We start from the raw sequence: 11,202 nt of genomic DNA, 5'->3' as shown, positions 1-11,202 counted from the left end.
CTAGCGCCACCCCTTTGGCTGCGGCGCAAGTGGTATGTTCCACAGCGAAGACTGCAGAAGTTGAGAGAGAACATTGTTTGTAATCTGGCATTGCAGGGGTCACTTCCTGACTCGTGTGTCCGCTCCCTAAGCCCCGCTTCGACCCACTCCTCCCCGTGTGTCCATCCATTGGCCAAGTAGCCTAGGGCTTTTGGACAAATCCTGTTCTTCCCCTTTTGTGTAGGAAAGCTTCAACATCTGAAAACAATCAAATAATCTGGGTACAATGCAACTCTTCATGAAGGGGTGCTAGTGGTTCCCAGATGAGCGGGAGGATTAAGTGGAGGAGGCCATAGGGGAGAGAAGGAGAGGGATGGGCATGGGGCCTATACACAGCTGAGGAGGGGGGCAACTTATTGTTACTAGATTTTCATCGCAAATGATGTGTACGTGTGGAGGTATTGTTGCATAAAGGGATGTTTTGGGAACAGGGAAGACAATTAGAATAGCCTTCCAAAGAGCAATATGAGGAGTCATGTCTGACTCAGAGGTTTTACAGTCATCAATCAGGAATCTGATCAAAGTATTGTAATATGTATATAGTTACAGTATTACTGAGTGCGAGTGGTGACATTTCCTGCTAAAACTGTATTACTGTTTTTCTCCATTGCATACACACAATAAAAAAACAACAACACAATACACTATGCACAGAATTCACATGAAACAACATTTTATCCTGGAATGTCTGTCTGACTCCAAATTCCATTGTTTTCACTTAGTTAGATATTCTAAATCAATCAAGGAATCTTAAGGATTCACCACATTGAAGATAATTTCATATTTGCAATGTTGGGAAATCAACGCATGTAAATATCAATAAAAAACGTTTGACCTACATATTTAAGTTATATTGCGGAGGTAGGATTATATTAGTATTTGGGTAAACAGACTTATTTGCGTTGTGTGCGAGAGTTAGATGACAGGATCGATACCTGCCTATGGTAAGAAGCCAGTCGGTGGTTAGCTTAGCTTAGCACAAAGACAGGAAACAGCGAGCCTGGATCCTACCAAAGTTAACTAAATTGTCCACAATCAAACCTAAAGCTAAACACATTATGTGACATTTGTTTTATTCTTACACAATCTAAATTGTAAAAACAACACATGTGGGGGTTAGGTGCCACACTCTTGCTTGGCTGTGGTAGCTTTTTACAGCATCTGTGCTAATGCTAAGCTAACAGGCTGCTAACATGAGAATGGGATCAATCTTCTCATCTAACTCTTGGCATGAAAGCAAACTGTTCCTTTAAATCCCATTATCAATATAAGATTCTGATATCATAAATATTCAGCTTTTTTGCTCTTCTTTGGTATGTACAAAAATGTACACACACAACCACAAAAGCATGCACATGCTCACGCACGTGCACAACTTCTCCCGCGTCTCTCATGCTGTTCCTACTCATCCCCATAATAATGATAAATAGTCATCTGTAACTTCCCCTCCAACGTATTCATTAATCCCCTCTATCCTGTGAGGCTGGATGATGATTACAGGGAAGCCAACTGAAGCCGCCCAAATAAACACCCCTCAGGCAGCAACAAAGGCCTGTCCACCTCACCCTAAACACAGCTTCCCCAGCTAGATCAGGTTTCAATCAAGCCCACGCACAACATGCAAACAATAGGAAGTAACAAAGTCTTTAGTACTGAAAAAGCTTACTGCGGCTGAAACCAATTTAGTTTCCCATTTTTGTAGTTGAGACGTTAGCGACTGGTATAAATTTAGTGGCAAGCCGGTCGTGAACAACAACTGTTAAAAAGCCTAGTTTTCAACCTAACAACAAATCTAAAGTGGAGTGTCGCGTGTAATGCAAAACTGTCAAACTAAAACTAAATGTACTGTAAGGTGTAGTGCTACACTCTTGGTTTCTGTTCATTCGAAACACAGCACACAGGGAAAACACACTTCAATGGGTTTTTGAATGTGCACAAATAGTTCAAATTCTAACAATTTACACAACTTAAACATACCCAGAGATGTGTTCCTCTCAAGGGCTTTGCAGGCATAATGATCCTTCATCTGAACTAACATCCTTGTGCATGGTCACAAGACCAGTTTCCTCATCTGGTTATCCATATCCATCTCTCATCTAAGACAATCTTGAAACATAATCTTGAAAAGGAAAATCCCCTCATGCATGCTGCTTAAATGACCTCAAAGATTTCTCAACCACTTTTATGAGGCCGATTAAGCTATATAGTGAATGTTTGCATCTTTAGTTCCACGCTGGTCATGTGCATAAACACGCAGGCAGAAAGAGACAGAGAGCTCGTACACAGCACATAGTCAAACGTGCCTGAAGGCCCTCACACTTCCTTCCCCTCTAGCCACTACACCTTTTCTCCTCACCACCCTACAATTAGCGTGCCTAAAAGTTACAGGCTTCCGAGGCCAGGCCCACACTAATCATAGGTATGAATTGTTGTGTACCGCTGCCAGGCTTTTAAAAATCAGGACCTCTTGTTTAAGCCACACCTCTTGGCCAAGATTGCCGTGAATCCGGTGTCGTTGTCCGAGGGGTACCACAAACAAACCAGAGAGGGACATTCAACAGGCCTGAAACCACACTTTTTCCACTGGAAAACAAATGGAAGTCCACACATCAACTGTCGTTACAATACCTTATTGTGTTGACAACAAGGAGGGAGGTAATACATATATAGGGCTAAGGATCCCGAGATTAGGTTATTTACAAAGAGCTGTCATAAACCATCTCCGGTCTTTCTCACTATGCCCCGAGGTCTCTGCAGACTGTATGGCGGCAAATACACAGACTGAATTTCCTTTCTATAGTTGCTGTACAAAGAGAGGCCTTCACTTCTCCCCTCTTGTGACCAGAGGCGGCCTGTGCTGCTCGCTGGTGATCACATCACCTGTGTTTTTACGCACGTCATCGGATTACAGTCATCGTGGTCCATGCAATGAATCCCCCCCCCCTTGTTATGTCTGTCCCTCATCACTATTCGTGGTGAATTTCCTTTCTTCTTCTTTTTTTAAAAAATGTTAATGTTAATACGTTTGTCTTTGAATTTTCACTTTGTTAGTTCAAGTTAATCTTCACATTTCTGTTTATCATCTGTACGACATCCACTCAAAAATAATCATCACAGTCCTCTCCAAACCTACACACCTGCTGGTCTAAACGGACTAATTAGGGATCATAATCAACATTACAGCTTTATTTATGCATTTCAAGTGTTGACTCGTTTGTAAAGTCAGAAATCAAAGCTCTCAAGTTCACAAGTGGAATAACAAGTGGAATACAAGGAAAAGCAGAATGAGTGTAACTACTTAGGTAATTACTATAAATTAAGAAACACACAAATCCCATCAAACTATGATCTGCTAATCATTTCAGCCAACTTCCTGAAAGTCAAGTAAGGTTCTGATTGTGCTGTACTCAGCTGAATGAGATTTGTGTTGACCTAACATCCTTTATGCTGCGGTTGCTTGTTGGTAATACGGGAATGTTAGATTGTTTGCCATCCTAAAGAGATGTGATGACCCTGATTGCACTTAGTGAGGGAAGTCAAGGGATGCCTCAGTTAGCTAAACATCCTGCTGCCTTATTTAAGTACACTACAGTGTGTTCAGTGTGTGAAAAACACAGGAAATACACACTCCACGTCCACATTTGTGAGATGAGAAAGAAGGCTGACTTCCTGAACTCTGAATACTCTAAAGGATACAAGCATGCTGGTGGGAAAATGAGTGGTCTTTGCTTTTTACTGCTCTATTTGAAACAAGCAACACTTTATTTGGACCTGCGAGCTTGATCATGACAACGGTAAAGATAACGGACAACGTGAAGACAAATGGACATATTTAGTCAAATGTGGACAGAGAACGTCTTCTGTAAGACTTTTGTGTAAATTACTTTAAAATGTAAATAAGCACACATGGCATTCATATCGAACATCTGTAGTTTTGGTGAGTAAACACTCCCAGGAGACAATCCACCTTTGCTCTCAGGCCGCCATCAGGATAGCAGTACACACCTCTGGCAGGAAATCTAATCAAATAGCACAGGAAGTGCACAATATGTGTCAGGGTTGCACATGTGGGGGTCCTGTATAAACGGGCTACCTATATACAAAGACACAGAGGGATGTTCTATATTGCTGCAACATAAGGCTGTGGCACAAGCTGTATGAAAGCCAGAGAAATACAAAGAAACTTCTCAGACAACATGCTGTCACTATGACAACCAGGCAGAATCATTTAGCCTGATCTCTTGCCATTCCACACAGCACAGAAATCCAATAGCATTTAAGTCTTACGCAACCAGGCCACCGATTCGCTCTGCGAGGCTTTTAACACATTTGCAAATAAGATTCATAGGTGCATAGGCAACATGGAATGTTCTGGTTGCCTCTGAAGGTGTTTTATTTTGGAGGGTGCTCCAGCTGCCTGGAGAGAGGTCGGGGTGCAAGGCTGGGCAGCTTCAACTATTATGACTACTTGTATCAAAAAAACCTTTTTGTACTAAGTAGCAGAGGCTAATCACATGCCTCATTTTATTTACCTTTACAGACTACTAAAACAATACCACACTGTGATTTCAAACTAGCCCCCAGAATAGATTACGTGTGTGGTTCAGGAAATTATTTTTTATGAATGACCTTTCTATCTCTGCGTATATGTAATACATATGTATTATATTGAATAGAAAATAATAATAAAAAAATTCCCCGCTATAAAATAACAATGCTGATGTAATTCCACGTGCTGCAGCAGTCATTGTGCATTTAAAGCATTCCGCCAAATGCAGATTTAAAAAAATGGTTCGGGGGCGGTCTATCATGGTTAAGCTGCTTAATGAAAGAAACCAACAGAAATTGTTAATGGCCGAGTCTGTGTGTCAGCCCGAGTCCTTCCTTCAGATTATTTTCTACTTTGCGTGCTATCACACAGACGCTTCCCTCTTGTATCAATGCGTGATTGAAGGGAAACTTCTTTTGGGAAGTGCGGGGACTACTTTAGGTCAACTTTGGAAATAAACACTTCTAATTCACTGCTTACGGCTACAAGGGCCCACAGTATAGTACTGCATACGTTGCTGTTCAACGACATATAATAAATCGTGCGCTGGTTGAGTTTATATAATCGCAAGAGTTTTATGTTTTTACTACGTCGCGGAAGGATCTAATTTTCTCAAGCGAGGGTCGACTCATCCGCCCAGTTTTCCGATGTTTCATTCCCCCCGAGTTGAAAATGGAGTTCGATTAAAGCAGATGTCCACCAACTTCTCAAGGAAATCTCAAGTCTTGATCTATTTACTTTACGCACCAGAATCCATATTGAAAACAGCTGAACCCTTTTTTGGGGGGGCTTTGGATGCCTTTACTGCAAATTACTCGGACACGTTGACGGAGCGACGCTCCACAGCGCTGCTTTTTCAAGTGTTGTCCTGGACGTGAAGTTGGCGAATGGATGCTCGACAGCCAGCCATAAATAACCTGCCAAACGTTACAGTCTGCCACAATATCTGCATTTTTTGAGGATCTATTCACGTGTATTTTTTTTTATCCGTGGCAATTTAAAAAAAAAAAACATTTTTTTGTTGGGGTTTGCAAAGCGAGGGGGGAAATCTGCGCTCGTTGAGGAGGGAGGATGATGCCGATGGCCCATTTGTTGTGGTCGGATTTTACTTCCAGGGAGGATAAAATGAATCAGCGGTTGTCATTCCTCCTCGCGATTTAACGTTAGTTCCAGGCAGCGAGGCTAACGTTAAGCTAGCTCCACTCGGTTTCCACAGGGACGCTTCGTGAGGCATGTGCCCCCATTGTGCACCGCTCACTTACTACCCAGAACAGGGGGGCATTTCTACATGCGAAGGAAAATGGTGATATTTGTGGTATTTTATCCCGCCGTCACTGCGTCGTCGATGCTATTGCTAGGATTTGGATCCCCGTGAGGAAAAAAATGAGTGAAGATTCAACAAATCCAAACAACGAGTGAGTACTGTGTGTACACGACTCTCCATTGACATGTACAACGTACAGCTGCAACAATAAGTACTCGCAGATCTGAAAGATATTAACACACGCTTTAGCTGTGTGCACTGCCGGTCCACTGTGACATGTCTAAACCCAGCGACGCTGGCGTTTCACCACCTCACTTTGACTGATAGCAACAGTAAGAAGCACAGACTTATCATCTTTATGTTTGGGTAGTTTTGTAGACTTAGAAAAGAAGAAAAAAAAGCCACATTATTGGATGATACATTATGAGTTTCTGACAAGCAGGGGGGCATAGGCACATAGTTTACAACAATCTCTTTCTTAATAATCGGTATCCTATATTTGAACTAGCCAACATGTATGAGGTGGGGATTCATATCAGGCCAAACTGTGTGTGTGTGTGTGTGTGTGTGTGTGTGTGTGTGTGTGTGTGTGTGTATATATATATATATATATATATATATATATATATATATATATATATATATACACACACACACACACACACAGTTTGGCAGTATATATATATATATATATATATATATATGTATATGTATGGGCTGCCTGCACATCATTTATTTAGCAGGAAAATCATATACCCAGGATATGTATCATTGCTTTATAGATTGGTTATAAGACAGTTCACGAGGGACCACTCGTTATAGATATATCTATATATATATATGTACACAGCGATAATCCAGTCTAAATATGATGTGTCTGCCCCAGTACATCACGATCAGAAAGCGTTACATTGACAAAGATGTGCATGTGACTGTTGTCCGCCATGATTTCTGAACATAATCATCGATTAAAATCGTGCGGATAATGTTTTTAGTATTTCCGTCCATGCCTTTTTTTTCTTTGATAAAAAATAAATAAAAATCCTCCCGAGTCGATTGCGGCAATGTCAACGTTGAAAGGCTGAAGATGCCATTTTTTTTTCTCAATCACACTCATTTACATATCACAATCTCCATTCATAAAAAAAAAAAACGCTTTAAAAAGGCTTCACATTCGCACTCGGAGTCCTCGCGACGCACGGGGATCAATCGCGATCCGTGCTCGGGGTGTTTTCGGACACGTCGCGCCCATTTCCAGTCGCATTTTTGGTATTGTTTTAATGGGCTGATCCCTTGTGTGCGCTTGTTGACAGTCAGTGAGAAATATCTGCTCCGGGAGGTGCTGCGGTCACATGATCCCCTCCATTCATAAAGTACCTGCCTGTCCATTCACAGCACTGTACACTGTTTCGCATTGCACCGCCGATCACACAATGATCACATTTCCTGCGTTTACTGTACAATGTGCACAACACGACTAGTACCACGTGCATTGTACACGCACACGCACGCACACACGCACACACACACGTGATTTATTTTAAACCGACGCTTCGTCACTATCTCAGAGGATTTTTCTCTGATAATGTGTTTGTCACAGAGGAAGTCATATGCCTCCCCCCCTTTCTTTCTCTCCAGCCATTTACAGTGCCATGGTTCAATGTTGGAAACACACCCATGTTTTTCCCCATTCCATCTATCCATGTCCTAAATGGGATTGATTGATTTAATGCATGGAGGCTTTGTCCTTGAACTACACTTCTGGGTTTTATGTAACATATGTCCTGGAGTTTCTTCTCCTCGTATCAAGCCATCAAATAGATAACAATTTAACCACTCACCCTCATTTAACCACACATCGTTTTAGGAACATTCATCTGAGCGGAATCTTTTTCTCTCTCCTGCGTTTGTTCATGCGTTAGCTGGATGCTAGTGGGAAGGGAGACATCTCTGATTCGAGCAGTCATCTGAAAAAAATCATTTTCTCATCGTGCTAACCTCCAGTGAGAGAAATTACATTGAAACAAATCCATTCCAGAATTAGCCGGGACTGCAATAACCTCAGGGACTTCTCAAGAGCCCCCAGGGCCCCGCTTTGGGAACTACTGCCATGGGCTACACATCATTCGTGGTGTGCAAGATACAGTTCCTGCTGGGTTTGTTCCACACTTCATGATGGCAGCAGCTAAGATGGCGAAGTGATCCAAACATTGTTGCTATGATTCCACCACCTTTCTGGCTGTTGTATGATTCATAGTAGCGGAGTGAATAGAATACAGAGCGCTGCCTGAGACATTTAGAGAGTCTCTGCAATATCCTTTTTATAATGACCCACCCATTCACAAAAAAAAAAAAAAATCAGATATTTTGTGTTTTATTATTATTTTCTTTTTTCTTTTTAAGAATCGGATAATATTCAAATGTTTTCTTGGTTGCATATTCTTTTCCTTTTTTTTTTTTTTTTTACATTGTGCCGTCTTCCATTGATAAGATACATTCTGATCTATGGTGAGTCACTTGCTAAATCTTAATAAAAAAAAGAAAGAAATACATTTCTTTTGAATATACAGAAATTGTATACATCCTGGTTATATATATTTTTTATTCTGCTTCACTGTCCAAACGTACAACAGGGAAATGTGTCCATTGCAGTGTGAACATTTTATTTGTAAATATCCACAAAATGTGCGACTAGATAGTCCCGAAGTGATTTAGTCTGAATGATGTCAGTGAACCGAGCTGGTATACACACAGCACACCCTTTGCTGAGAACATGTTACTTGGCCCTGGTGCAGCTATGTTCACAAGGCTGAACTGACAAGAAGACACGCAAAGCCTCCGCATATTTTTTGTGTGTGTGTGCGTTGGTGTGACGTAAGGCCAATGTGAATTTTTCAAACAAGGACAATGATCATGCTGTGAGAAGTAGGAGATTCATCAAAGTGTGTCTCTCTGCTGAATGTCCCGCTTATCTTAAATATTTATCTCAACCAAGGCAGTGGTCTGCTGAGGTGCACTGTGCTGGTACCTTTTATCTGTGTAATGTAGATACTCTTTAGCCATTGTGTACATGGGAATAGCTTGTTTGTACACATTTCTGGATTGTAAACTAGAGTTGTCTTCACAAAACATGAAATAGGTTACAATTACAGACTCATTGTGGCTCCTCTGTGCTCATCAGTCCGTGCCATGAAAAAAAATCAAAAAGGGTGATGGTTTTAGTTCCTGTGAGCCTACGGACGAATCCCTCATCCATTTTTCATCGGTGAGGGTCAGTTGCCTCTCTATTCCACTGAGCGTGTGTAGGGTATGGCCTCATTGTTTTAGATTCCTGCAGGTCTGTGGTATTGTCTGTTGCCAGTCAGGTGATTCCTCTCTCTGTGTCCCCTTCCTATCTGTGTGATTGATTTGACAGCTCAGCGTTTTATCTGCCAATGTGGGTGTCGTGATCTTATCACCTGAGGGCTGTTTTGCACTCCCATTCCTGTTGCAGAGCTTTCCAAACACATTCCGCCTAAACAACCCCCATCATGTCCTGAAACGACAAAGGGAGACAGCTACCTCAGCTGTTAGGGCTAGTGCTTTATGGCATGGGTAATTGCCTATATCCTGTGGTTAAACAAAATAATTTCCTGGACCTTTTTTTAAATTTTTTTATTTTATAGATGGTATTATTTGGGGTTATTGCCAGTTGTTGGATATGACCTGCGTGAACACGTAGCTTCACCAGCTGGCCTAGCCTTAACTAAAGACATATCTAACCTTTGACAGAGTCTGCTGAGCTGAACACATCTTTGGTTTTGCTTCTGTATTCTTTTGGGGAAGTGTTGCTTGTGACTACGGTGGTTAACACAGACTATTGAGATGTGATATTTGACATAAGGGCCCTTGTGACAGCGTTTAACTTTTCTGGTGAACGGGGCATGTTCTCACATTGTATCAGATGTACATTTAAGATATGCACGTTGTAGAAATAAAAGTGTTTACATTAAATCTCTCTCCATTTCACCGTATTTACGTAAGGTGAAAAGTTGAACAATCCTAAAAGTTATTTTGCGTGTAGAATATTTACGCCCCAGTGCCTGCTTGTTCCACTAGAAGCTGTCGTATTGTTTGTGTGATTGACGACAATGATCCTCTGTATAACCAGAGGGCTCGGACTGTCTGTAACTGAGACAAGCCAACAAACTGAACAGGCCTTGTATAGACTGTTCCATTCCCATGGCCAGATTTAGGCCCGGATTCTGTGTATTTTAAACCCGAACCACTTCCCTCTTATAATTTTCATTTCCTCTTCAAGTATTTTAGGAGCGAGCATAAACTGGCGTGAATGTCGGCAGTGTATTTAGAGCACATTTCCAACAAAATGTCTTAATTCTAAGACTAAGACCCGGTGTGGATATATGCTATGTAGATTGGCCAGCACTAAACATCTTTCTTTTGTGTCTCCTTCTCAACATCCTGATAGCAGGGCTTGTCTTTATTTCTTTGTCAAGCAGGGCCTCAGATGTTCACCGACTATATCTTAGGGCCCCCAAGAAGTGCTTTTAGCACTAAGTGTCTGAATTGTGGATATTGTTTTCAGTTGTGCTGCATGCGGGAGCATGAAGACTGGGCCTTGTTGTGAGCTCTTTGCTGCAGCTGGGCTGAGATGGTTCTTTCCTGCGAGGCCGCAGACATAAAAGGCCACAGATGTAAATCCTAAACTTTGTGTCTTTTGATTGAGTTTCCAAACACTTTGAAAACAGGAAGGGGTTTCTGTGTGTGCGCGTCCGTGCACACACACACACACTTGTGTGTGTTTATTTCTCTGGGAACATTTGGCATGTGTATGTGTTTCTGGGAGAGATAGACCGTGGTCCCACTTGAGGGAATTTAAGCAATCATAGCTTTATGGTTTCAAGTATTATTGAAACAAGTTTTCGAATAGGATTAAAATTGGCGGCCTCTTAGAATATATATATTTTTGTATCTGCTCAGCAACTTTTGATCAGATTTTGTCCCGTCTCGTGGCTATATTTAGGATTTGGAACAGACTGTTATTGTGAAAGTGTTTCTTGATTCCTCCAAATGTTAGAGGCATAGCTTGAATGGAAAACTTGAGTCTAATTGATTTTCAAGAGGGACTAATAGGTTGGTTTCTGTTCTCATAATACTGTTGTGTTATTCCCAACAACGGGGCATACTGTGATGGTTCACAACTTGTCAGAGCCGGTTCTCTTTACGTCCATGGGCCATCATCATGGTTTGGTGGTTTATCCTTCCCAAGTTGCACCTTGTATTCATGGTTTCGACCACAGCTAGACGGCGGACTTATTCCCTCAGCTTCCCCCTCGGTTTCAGAGTAACT

At 41.6% G+C, this 11,202-nt stretch overlaps 1 protein-coding gene across 1 annotated transcript in view; it reads left to right on the top strand.

Annotated features, from left to right (window-relative positions):
* The first annotated feature begins 5,047 nt into the window (after positions 1–5,047).
* spred1 (sprouty related EVH1 domain containing 1) overlaps positions 5,048–11,202 on the top strand; it is a 29,159-nt gene continuing 23,004 nt past the window's right edge. Inside the window, exon 1 of the mRNA XM_034563521.1 lies at positions 5,048–6,003. Coding sequence (XP_034419412.1) covers positions 5,972–6,003 — 32 coding nt within the window. The 5' untranslated portion in view covers positions 5,048–5,971. The remainder of the gene's footprint in view (positions 6,004–11,202) is intronic.

Source organism: Cyclopterus lumpus, chromosome 22 (assembly GCF_009769545.1).
Source record: "Cyclopterus lumpus isolate fCycLum1 chromosome 22, fCycLum1.pri, whole genome shotgun sequence".
NCBI classification, from domain to species: Eukaryota; Metazoa; Chordata; class Actinopteri; order Perciformes; family Cyclopteridae; genus Cyclopterus; species Cyclopterus lumpus.
The sequence above is the reverse complement of the archived record's forward strand: the minus strand, read 5'-3'. Positions and strand labels throughout refer to the sequence as shown.